The 14,309-nt window shown below is 42.1% G+C and overlaps 1 protein-coding gene across 1 annotated transcript in view; it reads left to right on the plus strand.

The window, feature by feature from the left end:
* CPB1 (carboxypeptidase B1) overlaps positions 1-7,930 on the plus strand; it is a gene marked incomplete at both ends in the record, with an annotated part of 30,498 nt that extends 22,568 nt beyond the window's left edge. The window contains 2 exons of the mRNA XM_081301128.1: positions 5,865-5,949; positions 7,743-7,930. Of these exons, the coding sequence (XP_081157254.1) occupies positions 5,865-5,949; positions 7,743-7,930 (273 nt within the window). The remainder of the gene's footprint in view (positions 1-5,864; positions 5,950-7,742) is intronic.
* Between the last annotated feature and the right edge of the window lie 6,379 nt (positions 7,931-14,309).

Here is a 14,309-nt window from a genome sequence, read left to right on the forward strand (position 1 = left end):
CAATCATCAGATTTTCATTGAGCATCTATTCAGTGCTCATCATAAACCATGGCTCCTGCCATTGAAAACTTAGGCTGTTGCTGAAATTATAAACTACAGATACCAGAAACCATTCAAGAGCAGTACACAATTGGGCAGAGGAAGGAATTGGGTATATACACCAGTGGGACTGATAAAGGGAGTTGAGAAGGCAAATACAGAGGTCAGTTTGTTTCGAATGCTCTTTCTAGGGAAGAATAGGGGCGATCAATAAAGTTATCAGGTCATAGATGGACTTGAATGTCAGAATGAATCCCCTGTCACTGCTGGTCCTGGAGCCAAGGACATGGTAAAGAGTATCGCCAGGTCCAAGAAGAGACTTCCAGTTTAACTAGGATTTCAGAAAAACAACAAATCATTTTTTATGCTAAGTATGTGCCACATATTTCATGGGACAAACTTATGCTTTAAAAAAAGTTCATATTTTAGCTAAAATTTAAATCTAACTGAAATGCCTGTACTTTTTGCTAAATCTGCCAACCTACTGGTAAATCAATATTGCAGCAAGACTGACCTAGCAGAAGTGTCTTGGAGACACCTATAGGGACATCAGCAGAAAAACAGGTCTTCAGAGCACCTTGAAGAACAGTTGTCTTTCTTCTTAATTCATTCCCTAAAATGAACTCACATTTGACATAATTATATCTTTTATCTCCCTTTCAACTAATTATGCCCCTACCCACACCCCAAAAGGGCATTGGGCAATGCTCTGGAGATGCTTATGATTGATGTAACTGTGGGAGTTCTACCAGCATCTGGTGGGCAGAGGCCAGGGTAGCTGATAAACATCCTACAATGCACAGAACAGCCCCCAACACACAACAAAGAACCATCCAGCCCAAGATGTCAAGCCAGCCGAGATTGAGAAATGCTGCTTTAAACAAAGATAAGAACAGAGTCACATTCCTGGCCAAAGGCTCTTGGCTTCCACAGGATCTTATACCCTCCTCAAAAATAGTACACAATGTTCTGATGGTCTCAAGTACCAGAGACTGGCACATCCCTATTGTACAGTGCTTATTTTTAAAATTTATTTGGGAGAAGCAACACGTCTACCAAAAAAAAAAAAAAAAAAAAATCTCCAGACTGCAAAATTCAGCTGACTCACATTTCACATTTCCCGTGACTCTTAAAGGGCTGAAAAATATGCAGGCCGATCAAGCCAAAGAAAAAATTTGGTTTATATCAGTGGAAGCAGTCCCATGTTCCCACATTCCCACATTCCCGCACTCCTGGTGGGCTCTGCAGAAAGCACAGGCCCTGCTCTCCCAAACCAAGTGTCCCTTGCTGGACTCCTCTCCCCTCTCTATAATCTCAGGGCCCCTTCTTTCTTAGAAACTTGTTTTCTCCAGTTCCAAGTTCTTTCCCCTCAGCGCCTGCTTACAGATCTGAAGTGCTTCTCTTGGTGCACCAAAATTATAAGAGTGACATTTCTTATTAGTCCCTTGGACGGAAGGCAGGAAGCCACAGTTGAAGATCACCTGGAAGCCTCCAGCATTACTTACTCACAGGGATGGTTAAACTTTGGACTTGAAGTTAGAAAACCAAGTTCTGAAGAAAATTTCCTTTGAACCCTGTGGTATCTCACTGTCAGATTGGGGCTTTTGTTTTCCTGCCCGGTGATAGTGGCCCCTGGAGGACTGGAGCAGGCTGCCCCTGACATGATGCGGGTTTCGAGATGCAGGTTGGAATGTGGATTATGTGTGCTGCCATGACACAGGGGCTTCTTCAGCATAATTTACCCAGAAAGAGGGCCAGTGGAAAAGAACACCCTCTGTGTATTCATCTCACCAGGCCCTGGACCTAGAGCCCGGGGCAGCCCAACCCTGCTTTGTCCTTAACCATCCTGGGCTGTGGGCTGGATGTGACATTTTGGACTCTTTGTCTTTTGCTCTAGGACCAAGGCCTCTTTTTAAGGAAGCAGATGACAAAAGAGAACATGCATAAGCTGCAGTAGGAAACTCGTATCTGAGGATTAGTAAAGGCCAGCCATGTTTGGCCTTGACTGAAAGCCGATTGCTCTGAGGCTGATTTATATTTAGCTTCCTTCTGTTCTTTACAATTGGTAAAACCAGCTCCAGCAACACTTCTTTTGAAGTATTCAAAGGCCAAGAGGAGAAGTGAAAAAGAGCACAGGGTTTAAAGAAAGAAGAACCTAGCTCAAGTCTGCCACTTATGGAGCTGTGTGCCCTTGGATGGGTTCTTTCATCCTCTCTTGAGTTTTGAGTCTTTTATCTGTAAAATGGGGATAAAAATATCTAGTGCTTATCAAGAGCTCTTTTAAAAGCGTCAGGTTTTATGTAAATGTTAGTTCTTATTTTGAACCCATTGAGCAAAAATGGAAGGTTCATTCTTCTGGTGTCAGGTTCTATAGGAAATGTCCTTAATGGAGCTTCAAGGTGTGGACAGGGCTCTCTGCCGTTATTGATTCTTGGGTCTTTGGTCACTCATCTTAGTCCCTTTTCACAGAAACATACAGAGGAAAGGAGCTACCACCCTAATATTTTCGTAAATGCAAAAACAAAATCACCTTTCTCTCTCTCATTCCTGGCAGGGGTCAGTCATCCAGCGTGGTTGGAACATTCCCACTGAGCGGACTGCCCCACATGGCATTCCATTCTGCTAGAAAATTCTGGGATGATGAAATGTGGACAGATACTGTTGGGAAGATAAATGAGTAACATTTGTGAAATTATTTGAACTTTTCAAAAGAAAGACCCACATGATTCCAGGGATTTTTGTTAAGATCATTGGAATTTAAAATATGGTCGTTTCATTGATTCATGTCTGTTCTAACTTTGTTTGCTTCTTGTCCCTTGGCTTTGGAGGGGCTCAGAGTAAGGCTCCACAGACGACTCTTCTTTTTCTTCTTTTTTAACTAATCAAAATAAATTAAAGCAGGCAGAAGATGTCAGTATGTAAATGCAGCAGCCCACCAACCATCATTCTGCGGTCTCATTGTCCTCTCCACCAGCACCCCATCTCCATTCAGGTGGGTCACAGTGTGGCCTTTGTAATGCTCAGCACTTTGTACCTCTACTCAAATTGTGCCCATTGATATTGCCCCTAAGATCCAGCATAGGACTCAGGTAGCCCACCTTCACCAGGTACTGAGTGATCTGCTGAGGAGACAAGAATCCCTGACCATGAAGAGCTCACCTTTGGGCATCGTGGATGAAAACACCACCGGTTGCAGCTCAGAGTGGCAGGAATTCTGAAAAGAGGCGAGTCCCCACAAAGGAGAGGGGCAGACTCACCAAGAAGATAAGTCTGAAAATGAATCTGGAAGAATCAGGATTCTTCACGTAAGCAATGAAGGGCAAATGATTCCAGTAAAGGGAGGAGGGCACCCCAAGGAATGGAGATAAGAGGAGGCAGGGGAGGGGTACAGGGAAGCCACTGGGAACTGCCTCAGGCTGGGCATGGGAACACAGGACAAGAGGGGACTCGGCTTGAGAGAGAAGGCTGTCACAAGTCCACAGTAACACTGTTTGCCAAAAGAAGAGGCTGAACTTAATAGAAGGTGATGGAGCCATTGAAGGTGCGGCCATGAGGTGACCCTTGGAAGATGAGCAAGGATGCAGATGTCAAGATAAGAGAGCAGAGGAGGACGAGGAAGCAGAGACTGAGTCCACCCCCCTCCGTGAAGGCCAGACACAGACATCAACAGCAGCCTTCCTGAGCTCACCTCAGTCATAGATTCTTTTTCAGCCTCAAAGATAGAAGCCACGATTTCCAAAAAACAGATCCCTGCAAACGCTTAGAAAGCACTTGCTGGCACTCCACGGGCCCGGAATTTAGTCTGAGGAAAGGCAAATGGTGCATTTTTGTGTGGTCCTGACAGCAGTCATGACTAGGTTGATAAGTTGGTGAGTCCAGAGAGAAAACAGATTGGGAGGGGAACCTTGGGTATGGTCTGCAAATTCAATTATTAAATAATTCCAATAACTGTGTAGAGAGACTTGAAGGTCAATTGACATGTGAGTTCAACAGATGCCAACAAGGACTGTGAAACCTCCAGTATCAGTTTTCTTTACAATTTCTCACAGGTGGAACTTTTCACATTTGAAAATAATTCTGACTAATTATATTATTTATAACTCTAAATAATAATTCACTGTTTAAAGGGGGAAAAATTTTTTTTGAGTGAAAGTCCAAGGAAGGCAGCTGGAGATGGAACAGGTGTTCTTGGAGATGTGAGGCTTTGCCTTGCAAAAAAAAAAAAAAAAAAAAAAAAAAAAAAAAAAAAAAAAAAAAACCTGGCTAGAGATTTCCTTTGATAATCCCAAGTCAAAGAAACTATAAACTATAAAAGAGTGAAAAACATACTGTTTATTTAGCAAAAGGACTATTGCCTTACCAGGTTCTGTATCTCTAAAAGGTGGTTTTAGATCCATCCTGAACATTATGCAATGTTTGTAGATTATTCTGATTTCAATCAACAATAGGCCTGGTAATGAAGAGACAAAGGAAGATCTAAGACTCCTGCCCTGGTTACAAGGCTAAGCAACCCGGGTGATGTCTTTACATCCAAGAGTAAAGAGTCCAGAGAGTGACAGAAAGCACGTCTTCTTTCTCCAGCTCAGACAGAGAGAAACAGAGCCCTAAAACTTTCAAGTTACTGATCTAAAACTTTGAGAATAAGAAGTCAGTTCCAGGAAACTAGTTGCATCATTTCAGTGGGCCAGAGCAGAAAATCATGACCTAAATTTTATAATTCTTTCCAAATTTTCCAATTATTTGATGAAGCATTAATGCTTTGGGAGCTGGGATCCTTGAAGTCTTAAGACAGTGCCCTCAACACTCTGATAGGAGACTCTATGAAACCAGGTTTAATGCTAGAATGAGAAAAGAAAGTTCCTGCTCTGTAAAAAATCAGATTCTTCTTATAACATCACCACCCTCACAGTTTTCCCAGCATATGTACAAGAAGCAATTATGATGCCAAAGTATGAAATACAGCAAGTTTCATAACCAGGATGAATTATGGTTAATCCTCCTGTAGTAAACAATCCACTTTTCCAATCTGTGCTCCCCAGACAGCTGAGTCAGGCCTTGCTTTCCAAGTGCCTACTTAAACAAGCAGCCTGTCGGGCAGTTGCACGGGCAGGGCTGCTGGGTGGTGCAGACAGCCCATCTCTTAGGAGTTGTATGCAGGGGACTAGAAAACAATGGCTCTTGTGAAAAGGAGATGCTATGCTGAAGAAAATAAAAAAAGAAGAATGAATGTAAGTTAATACTAGTTTTTTAAAATCCTGAAATTCAAATGTTCTGGCTTTTGAAATAGAATGAATATTCTCTAATTCCTCAGGCCAAAACTCTTCCAAGCTGGAACTACCACCCACCATTAGAACTGCCAATTCCTGAGCACGTCTCTGCCGGCACTGAACCTTGCATTGGACCAGCCAATCATTCACCCAGCGCTCCTGCCCTAATTCACATGATCGCATGGTGACTCAACCTCGGCTTTATGCCCACCATGTTGCCAAGTGGTTTTTTGTTTGGTTTGGGTTTTATTTAATTTTTTGCATGTGTTTGATTTTTGTGCAAAGAACAGGCAACCTCCACACTCAGCCATAGGACCTCCCTTTTTCTCTCACAAGCTCCAAAGACGAGACATCTAGAAGCTGAGAGTGAGCATCTAGGAGAGATGTCCTCTCACAGTGCTTGGACCATGGGATTAAGTTAGCTGGAAAAACATCAAAACAGGCACTAAATAAGTTCATAAGACTAACCCAAAAATGTGACAGACATGGCCTTGATGTGCGGGGCGCGTGTCTCCTTACAGTGTGTGTCTTTGCTCAGTTGTCACTGGTTCCTTGCAGAACTCCCTGGCTAAAGCTGCTGTGAAGGAACTGGCCTCGCTGCATGGCACCAAGTACACCTACGGCCCTGGAGCCACCACAATCTGTGAGTCCGGGCTTCCCAGCTGTGGAAAGAGACAATGCGCCCCAAAAAAGCCAACAAATGGCTCCCAGCACCTTTCTTCTCCAGTCATTTAAAGCATGTGGTTTTTGCCTTACAGTGATTATTATGAACGCTGTAATCATTTTTCTGTTAAGAGAGAGAGAAAGAAAGAAATGTTTTTCAACCCACAGAAACATTTGCTCTCTGTACACATCTACTGAGCAGCTGTGGTGTGGGTGTTCCAGGCCCTCAGTGGGTGTGAAGAGAGAAAGGAAGGGTGGAGAGAGGGAAGGACACAGGGAAGAGAGGGAAGGAGGGGGACCAGTGCATTCTTCAAAGAACCCACAGTAGGGAAGCAGGAAAAGTGGTACAGGCGCTAAGAGCTATGACAGAGCTGGTGATACAGGCGCTAAGAGCTAAGATACGGGGATGCACAAGTGAAGAACACACTGACCAATCCGCCCTGCGGTATCAGGGTCACTTCCCAAGGTAACAGCCCAGAACATTACCTGGAAGGACCTCTGCTGGGAGCAAGCATAGCGGACATGTTTGCCTGGCTAGACAGACAGCAGTGTGAGGGCTCCCTGGGGCACAGGCTGCCTGTGAGGGGGTAGAGAAGCCCCTCTGGCAGTCCCCACTGGGTGCATGCACGTGGAAGAGACACACAGCGAGAGAGCTGGGCAGGGCTGGACCACTGGGCCCGGATGCTGTAGAGATCAGCCTTCTCTGCAACAGCACATTCCACGGGACCCATTTTCAGTTTTTTCTATTTCTATTTTCCTCTTCCCTCAAGTGATTTCTTTCTGCCCCAAATCTGAAAGGAACAGAAATATATACAAAAATAAATAAATAAATAAGACCCAGTCCTGTCACCAAGGAGCCCGCAATGCAGATGGTCCTGAGCTGTTGGGGGTTTTTTTAAGATCAATATAGAATACAATTTTCCATATTCTCGGTTTTTAAAACTGAAAATTTTAAATATTTTTCCTAAAGAAGTTCTAATAGAAATATCTCACTTCTTTAAATAACTCACTTCTTCAAATAACTCACTTACTCATAGAGTGTGAACTTCCTGTACACTATACTCCATTCACTCTAGTTCCATGAGGTTTCTGTTTCCATTACACTGGACACACTTACAGGGCGGGGCAGCATCTGTCTTTTGTCCTGTCATCTCTGGACTTGAGCACATGACCAGCTCAGTGGCGGCTGCAGACTTGTTGACTGAATTAGTAGATTAATCAGTGAATGGATGAATACGTGGTCAGTGGCAACTGTTGAATGAGTTGCTGACTGCATGGACGCCAGCCATGTTTATTCCAGCTCCAAGTTAGACATGGAGGATAAAGAAACGCAGGCCCAGCGCTGCCCTCTGGCTGCTCCCGTTCCATCCTTCAGTGCAGTTTCTGCGGGGCTTGGAGTCCAGTGATCCTCCCACCCACTGCTCATTTTTCCTGACTTTCCTGGAAGTTACACATTCTTTTTCCAGATATTATGTAGATTTTGTAATCAAACCACATACTATGCGGTGTAGTGCACCTTAGCACATAAGCATACTGAGAATTGTGTACAGCAAATTACACACTTTCTGGAGTGTCCAACATGTCACTCTCAATATCCAGAGGTAAGATTGACTAAGTGTTTAAAACTCTGTGATCCTGTTTACTAAAAATTGATCTACCCATAATATTTCACACAGCAAAATATTTGTGAATATAAAAGGAAAATGACAATAATTTTAACCTCCTTTCTGCACATAAAGGGTTTTTTTTCCCCCTGCTATTTGCTCATTTCAGACCTTGCCGCTGGCGGCTCTGATGACTGGGCTTATGACCAAGGAATCAAATATGCCTTCACCTTTGAACTCCGAGATCAAGGCAGACATGGCTTTTTGCTTCCTGAGTCCCAGATCCGGGCAACCTGTGAGGAGACGATGCTAGCAGTCAAGCATATGGCCGGCTACGTCCTGGAACACCTGTACTAGTGGAAAATTCCAGAGCCTTCTCTCAGAACCCTAGCTGTGCCTTTCTGGTCTATCCTGAATTCTTACTTTTGTTTGCTCAGAGGTTTTACAGATCCTAATCTTTCCTTTAAACTTCTGTGTCTACTGAAAACTTGGGTCTTTTACAATAGATCACAATAAAACAAATCATTGTAAAAGCAAAACATGGAAGATGGTCTACTTTGGTGGGGGGAATGCTGTGTATGAATGAACAAGCAAGCTGTGTACAGTGACTAAGTGTCACCTGTAGAGGACTTAAAAAGTCTTTGGGGAGCCAGCCAACATTAGTAGAGTGCACAGGTTATGATGGGGGGCTTAGGAAGTAAGAAGAAATAAAAAGGGAAATGGAGCATTGCAAACCCTGGTGTAGATGAGGAGGTGCCTCTTGGTCTGGCTTTTCACCTGAGCTACTTCAGGTTCTATAATGAGCTGCCTAAATGCCTGTGAGAGCTGTGCTGAGCACTCCAAGACAGGACAGTGAAATAAAACATGGTGATGCTTCTGCCCTCATTGGGCATACAGGCTATGAAAGAAGACAGATATTAAGCAAAAAAAAAAAAATGTAATCAATCATTAGTTATTTAATTGCATTAAGCAAAATAAATGATTGACAGACTTTATAAAAAGAAGTCCACTTCCTGATGTGGAGAGAAGACCCTCTCAAAGAAGTGTTGCAACCTGCAAAATGAGCCACCATGAGTTGGATATGGAAGGTGCCGGAAGATAAGCCACAAGGGTAGAACAGGGAGAGTGAAGGAAGGAAGCCATGGGCAGGCCTGGGGGAGGGGAACAGGATCGACCTCAGGAGAACTTAGAAGTTGTGTTTAGGACCTGGAACATTGGCCTGAGAACAAAAGGAAACCACTGAAGATGTGAGGTTTAAATGACATGGGAAGAGTCTTTTCTGCACACCAGGGCAATTGAGAATGCTAGGCACCCTGGCTGGATCAGCTGGGCCAAGGAAAGAAGCAAAAGACCACTCTGTGACTTCTTCACCACGTGGCTTGATCCCATCCGGAATTATAAGCAGGTGTGCCCATGTGGGAAAGGACTGCACCAATTCCAATTTTTAAAATAGAATGATATTTATTTAGGTTATAATTTGGGAGCATCTCTTACTTTAAAATCATAGAACAAAATATTAACTATTTTCCCTATGTGGATTCAAGAAAAATAGGAATCCACATGGAGCATAATAGGCTAAAATATCTATAACATTGTTCTAATATTTTTAAAAAAGAATTTCTTTTGGAGTCATAACAATTTGGAAATTATCAAGCCAAAGAATGATTAATTGCATTAATTGTCCACTAGATGGTAGTAGTGCAACTGCTACAATCTGTCAAGCTACCATCTTCAAAATAATTTAGCAATGTATCATTTAAATAGAGAGATCTTTGTTGCAAAGAAATAAATTCCAATGGATTCTTTAGAAGCATTGATAGTAATAAAAAAAGGTGTAATTTAGCTAAGTTCGCCATCCCCCACTCTACTTCACTTATACTCACATTATGACTGAGGGCTAAGTCCACCACAGTCACTTGAGTGACAGTTATTCACTCTCCATCAAATAACATCAACCCCTTATTAATGGATGATGTGGCCTAAAGTATGGAAATCATGGGGATAAATCAATTCACCAAAATCCTATATGACTAACCTTCAAAAATAAAAAGGGAATCTAGACATAGTGGTACACAACTGGAATCCCCGGTACTTAGTAGGCTGAGGCAGGAGGATGGCAAGTTCCAGTCCAGCCTGGGAAACTTAGCAAGACCCTGTCTCAAAATATAAAATTAAAAAGGTACTGGGGAAGTAGCTCAGTGGTAGAGTACTTGCCTAGCATGTGTAAGGCTCTGGGTTCAATCCCCAGTACAACAGAATAAATCAATTAGGAATATCTGTAGGCTTTTCTAAAATTCTAAGGCACTTTTAAGGAGAAGAAAACAGAATAGGCAAGCAAATATGTAAATATCCTCACTTAGACTCCCACATGTCTAAGACTTCCTGCACTGAGACAGTTTTGCTAAAGCTCCTGCCCCACTTACTAAAATGTGGCCGCCTGCTGTCTAGGGGTCCCACTTGCTGGAGCTAAACCTAGGAAACAGAAAGAGCAGAGTTTGCCTTAGTCCTGTCCAGTGCAGTAGAATCTGGTGCCCAGCTGCCCACCTGACCAGAGATAGCCAAGAGCTCCACCCAAGAGCCTCGGGCTCTGAGGGCAGCTCTCGTCCTCTCTCCTTTGATCGGCTCCTATTCTCAGGGCCAGTACAGCAGCCAATGGGCCCTTCCTTTCATCTTCACACAACAGTGAACAGAGGAATGGCCCCCTGAATCTTTCTTTCTCAAATGGTGTAGCTAGAAAATAGCAAGACTGATATTATGGTCTATACAAGAGATGGCCTTCAAAAGTCCTGTAGCAATGCAGGAATATTCAGAGGTCATATGATTGGCTTGTCAGAACTATAACCTAATCAGTGCCTCTTAGTTTGAATGGACCAACTAGGTGGTAACCGTAGGCAGGTGGGGCATGGCTAGAGGAGGGGTCACTGGTTATACCCTGGAAGGGTACATCTTCCCTGCAGCCCTTTCTCTTTTTCCTCTCTGTGCTTCCTGCCTGCCATGAGTTGAGCAGCTTTCCTCCGTCACACCCTTCCGCCATGATGTTCTGCCTCACATTGGGCCCCCAGCATTGAACTGGGCCTACCATGGACTAAACCTCTGGAACCATGAGCCAAAATAAACTTTTCTTTTTTTTTTTTTAAGAGAGAGTGAGAGAGGAGAGAGAGAGAGAGAGAGAGAGAGAGAGAGAGAGAGAGAGAGAGAGAGAGAGAGAATTTTTAATATTTATTTTTTAGTTCTCGGCGGACACAACATCTTTGTTGGTATGTGGTGCTGAGGATCGAACCCGGGCCGCACGCATGCCAGGTGAGCGCGCTACCGCTTGAGCCACATCCCCAGCCCAAAAATAAACTTTTCATCCAATAAGTTGTCCTTGCCAGGTATTTCTGTCACAGTGACAGAATGCTGACTAAGACAACTGACTTTTAGGTTTCATTTATTGAACTCCTTCCTGCATGTTAAGAATTGAATGTCGCACGTTTATCTGCTTTTTCAAGCTGAGCTCTATGAATTGGTCAAACAGAGTTTCCAGAAGGAAGGGAAGAAGCATGCTAAGTTACCAAGTTAATTTGGGGATTAAGCAAGGTTTTGATGAGTCTCTTAGGCCAGGTCATTGGACCAAGGTAGGCACTCCCCCCAATCTCACCTGACCCACGCACCCATAGACATGTCCAGAAATGCCACCTTTGCCGCAACTAATGAAGAAAAACTTTCTCTGCTGCATTTACAAGGTAGTTTTGTTTGAAATGATAAGAATCCAACCTCTACAACTAAAAGCATCAAATTTTTCCTTCAACACACCCTCAATGGGATATCTAAAGCTATTCTAGCAATTTATTGGATTGAATTTGAAGGAGGAGAATTGTTTGAAGATCCTATTAAATCACAAGAGAACTTTCATTTCCATTTTCTAGGACATTTCCTTTATAGTGATAACGTTCAAAGACATACAGAAAAGCATAGTTAAAAATAAAGTGATATTTTAAACTGTGGCTAGATAACTGTCACTACTACAAAAATCCCAGGAGTACAGAGCTCAAAAAAATGGGAAATTATTGCTGTGTGAAGCATTCAACTTTAAATTGCCTTTTAAAGAGACTAGTTTCACCTATGATACACCACAGTCTTACATAGTCACCCTAAAACAATACAATGTCCAGTGAACATTCATCCTACCCCATACATATGACAAAACCTTTTATAAGTCTTGATTTGTTAATAGAGAATTACAATGAACCTTATATGGGTGCCAAGAAATAGCACCCACTTTGATAGAAAGTTCTAGAACATTCTTGAAATCCATCTATTGTACTTTCAACAGAGACTAAACAGAATGGGGGCAGGGTGGGAAGGAGTTTAGATGCATTACATGGCCACATCTTATTCAGAAACAGACAACTATGAAATGCAACAGATATTATGGATCTAAAGATGTTCTTTTATTCATCATCAGATTCTTATCCTGAGAGATACCAGGGTCCTTAAAAACACTCATGTAGATCCCCAAAGGAAATGGAAGTGTCCTTCTCCTTAGACAGAAAATTGACGCCCTCTCCATAGTGTTAAAACCCCTCACACAGCAAAAGAGTCAACAAAATGTATCAGAAAGCTAGAATTAAGGGAGATTTCTAGTTTTCATCTTTTCAACTTCTCTGTATTTTGCAAAATTATTTTCAGTGATCATTTGTAACTTTTAGAGTCTAAAACTAAAACTCCAAAAAGCAAAGTTACAGCATCCAAAAAAAACCTTTTTTCTTGAAGTTGTATACATCAAAATAAATAGGGAGAGAAGTTCTATCCTTAAAGATCACAGATACTACTTCAATCTACCTTGTGGTATGTGCTAGCAATCATCAATCTGCACCGAGCAGTCACCAACACTAAGTCTCTGACCATGCCTAGAGGCCATGGGTGTGGTTCTTAGCTCCTACCAGGTACCAGTCCCCGGGTTGCACCATCTCAGCCTCACTCGCAGCACTAGTTAGGGCTGCAGCTCATGTCCGAGAGCCCCTCCAAGGGTGCAGCTTCCTAAATGCCAGCTCCATCTCTGCCTTTCCACTGTGCCTAGTCCAACACACCTTTAGTCAAAGCAGTGGAGCAAGCACTCACTTTGGTGTTTCTAGCTGATGAGCCTGGTCAAGGTCAAGAACATGAAGACATTTGTAAAGCCCTCCTCTTCCTTATCTTCAGGGTTGAGATGGGGAGTCCCTCGTGGGGGAAGATCAGGAAATCTGAAGTTATATCACACACCCATCAGATGAAGAGGAAGGAACAGCGTTTTTTCGTTGCTCTACAGATAATGGGGCATTGATATTTCTTTGATAATAAAATGCATCATGATGACTCTAAGGTGTTTCATATGTAACCATCTATACTTTTGACAATGTGAAGAGATAGTTTTGGAAAGAAAATTATAAGTGATCTGATTTTTAAAACTCACTTTATTCTGTGAGGTTACCTTGATTCTGGGTAATGGTGTTATTCTCCAAAATAGTCCATAATTAACTAAGTTGTGTTCAAGACTAAAGATACCCTTAGATGGATTTTACATGGTAGACAAATGGATTGCATCAATTCAACTTTCAAAAAGCACTTTTTTGGCACTTACAGCATTCAGACTCTGGTTACTATGTCCAAAGAATAGACATGAAAACATGGATATTTGGGGGCTGGGGCTATGGCTCAGTGGCAGAGTGCTTGCCTAGCACATGTGAAGCACTGGGTTTGATCCTTAGCAGCACCACATAAAAATAAATAAATAAAATATAAATAAATAAATATTTGTCCATCTACAAAAAAAGGAACATGGATGTTTTCTTTCCCTCCGGGAGTCCTCAGGCTGTGCTAGGAATCAGGGTTCCCTCCAAGGACAGGAAGAAGAAAAGGGGGAGGAGGGAAGAAGTGTTTCTTTTATTCTTTCTATAATGCTTGCTTCTTTACCCAACAGGGTGTACAGAAAACTATAACAAAAATATGACCTCTTAAATACTGCGTGGAGAACATGTTTGCTTCCTCCCCCCATATTTATAATATTTCAGCATATTCAAAATATCTTGTAAGTAAAATGTTGTCAATTTAATAAATTATAATCTATACTCATATTTTGCATTATTAAGGACCTCCACCCACCAAGGTCCTGTGATCAATATCCAAATTCATCTCATGCTCGAAGAGTGAGACCTGCCTGGGACTTTTCTGGAACTAAGAGTTGGTACCTTTTCAAACACTGAAAAGAAAAACATCTCAAGTTTTTAAACCATTACTTGACATAAATACCGTGTCATTTAAGGACAACAAGATCTATGTCAGGATTTTTTTAAAAACATTTTTGAAACTTTGTTGAAACAGCTTGGAAAACATCAGGTTATGTAGGAATGGACATTCCTGACCTTTCAGATGGGTGTTTTTGTTTTTCTCCTTCTATCTTTTCTTGGTAGAGCGGCAACATAAAATAACTTCCTTGTCCATTCTCTGCTTTTGTTTATTCTAAACATTGTATTTTGACATCCCAGTTAGTTGTGTTGAAAAATTCAAGTAACTCCAGCAAGTGATAATATCTGTAGCTCTGAAGTTAATAAACAAGACTTATGACATACAGCATGGAAGAAATAAGGCAAAGATCAAGCTCTCATGAAAAAAAAAGTTCCATTAACTTGCCTGTGTAAGTTTACAGGTATTGTGTATATGTGTACATACGTTAAACATAAGGTCATAGTTGAAACAAACTTTTGCTATGAAAGAA

Source organism: Spermophilus citellus (genome assembly GCF_964194105.1).
Source record: "Spermophilus citellus genome assembly, chromosome: 7".
Lineage (NCBI taxonomy): Eukaryota > Metazoa > Chordata > Mammalia > Rodentia > Sciuridae > Spermophilus > Spermophilus citellus.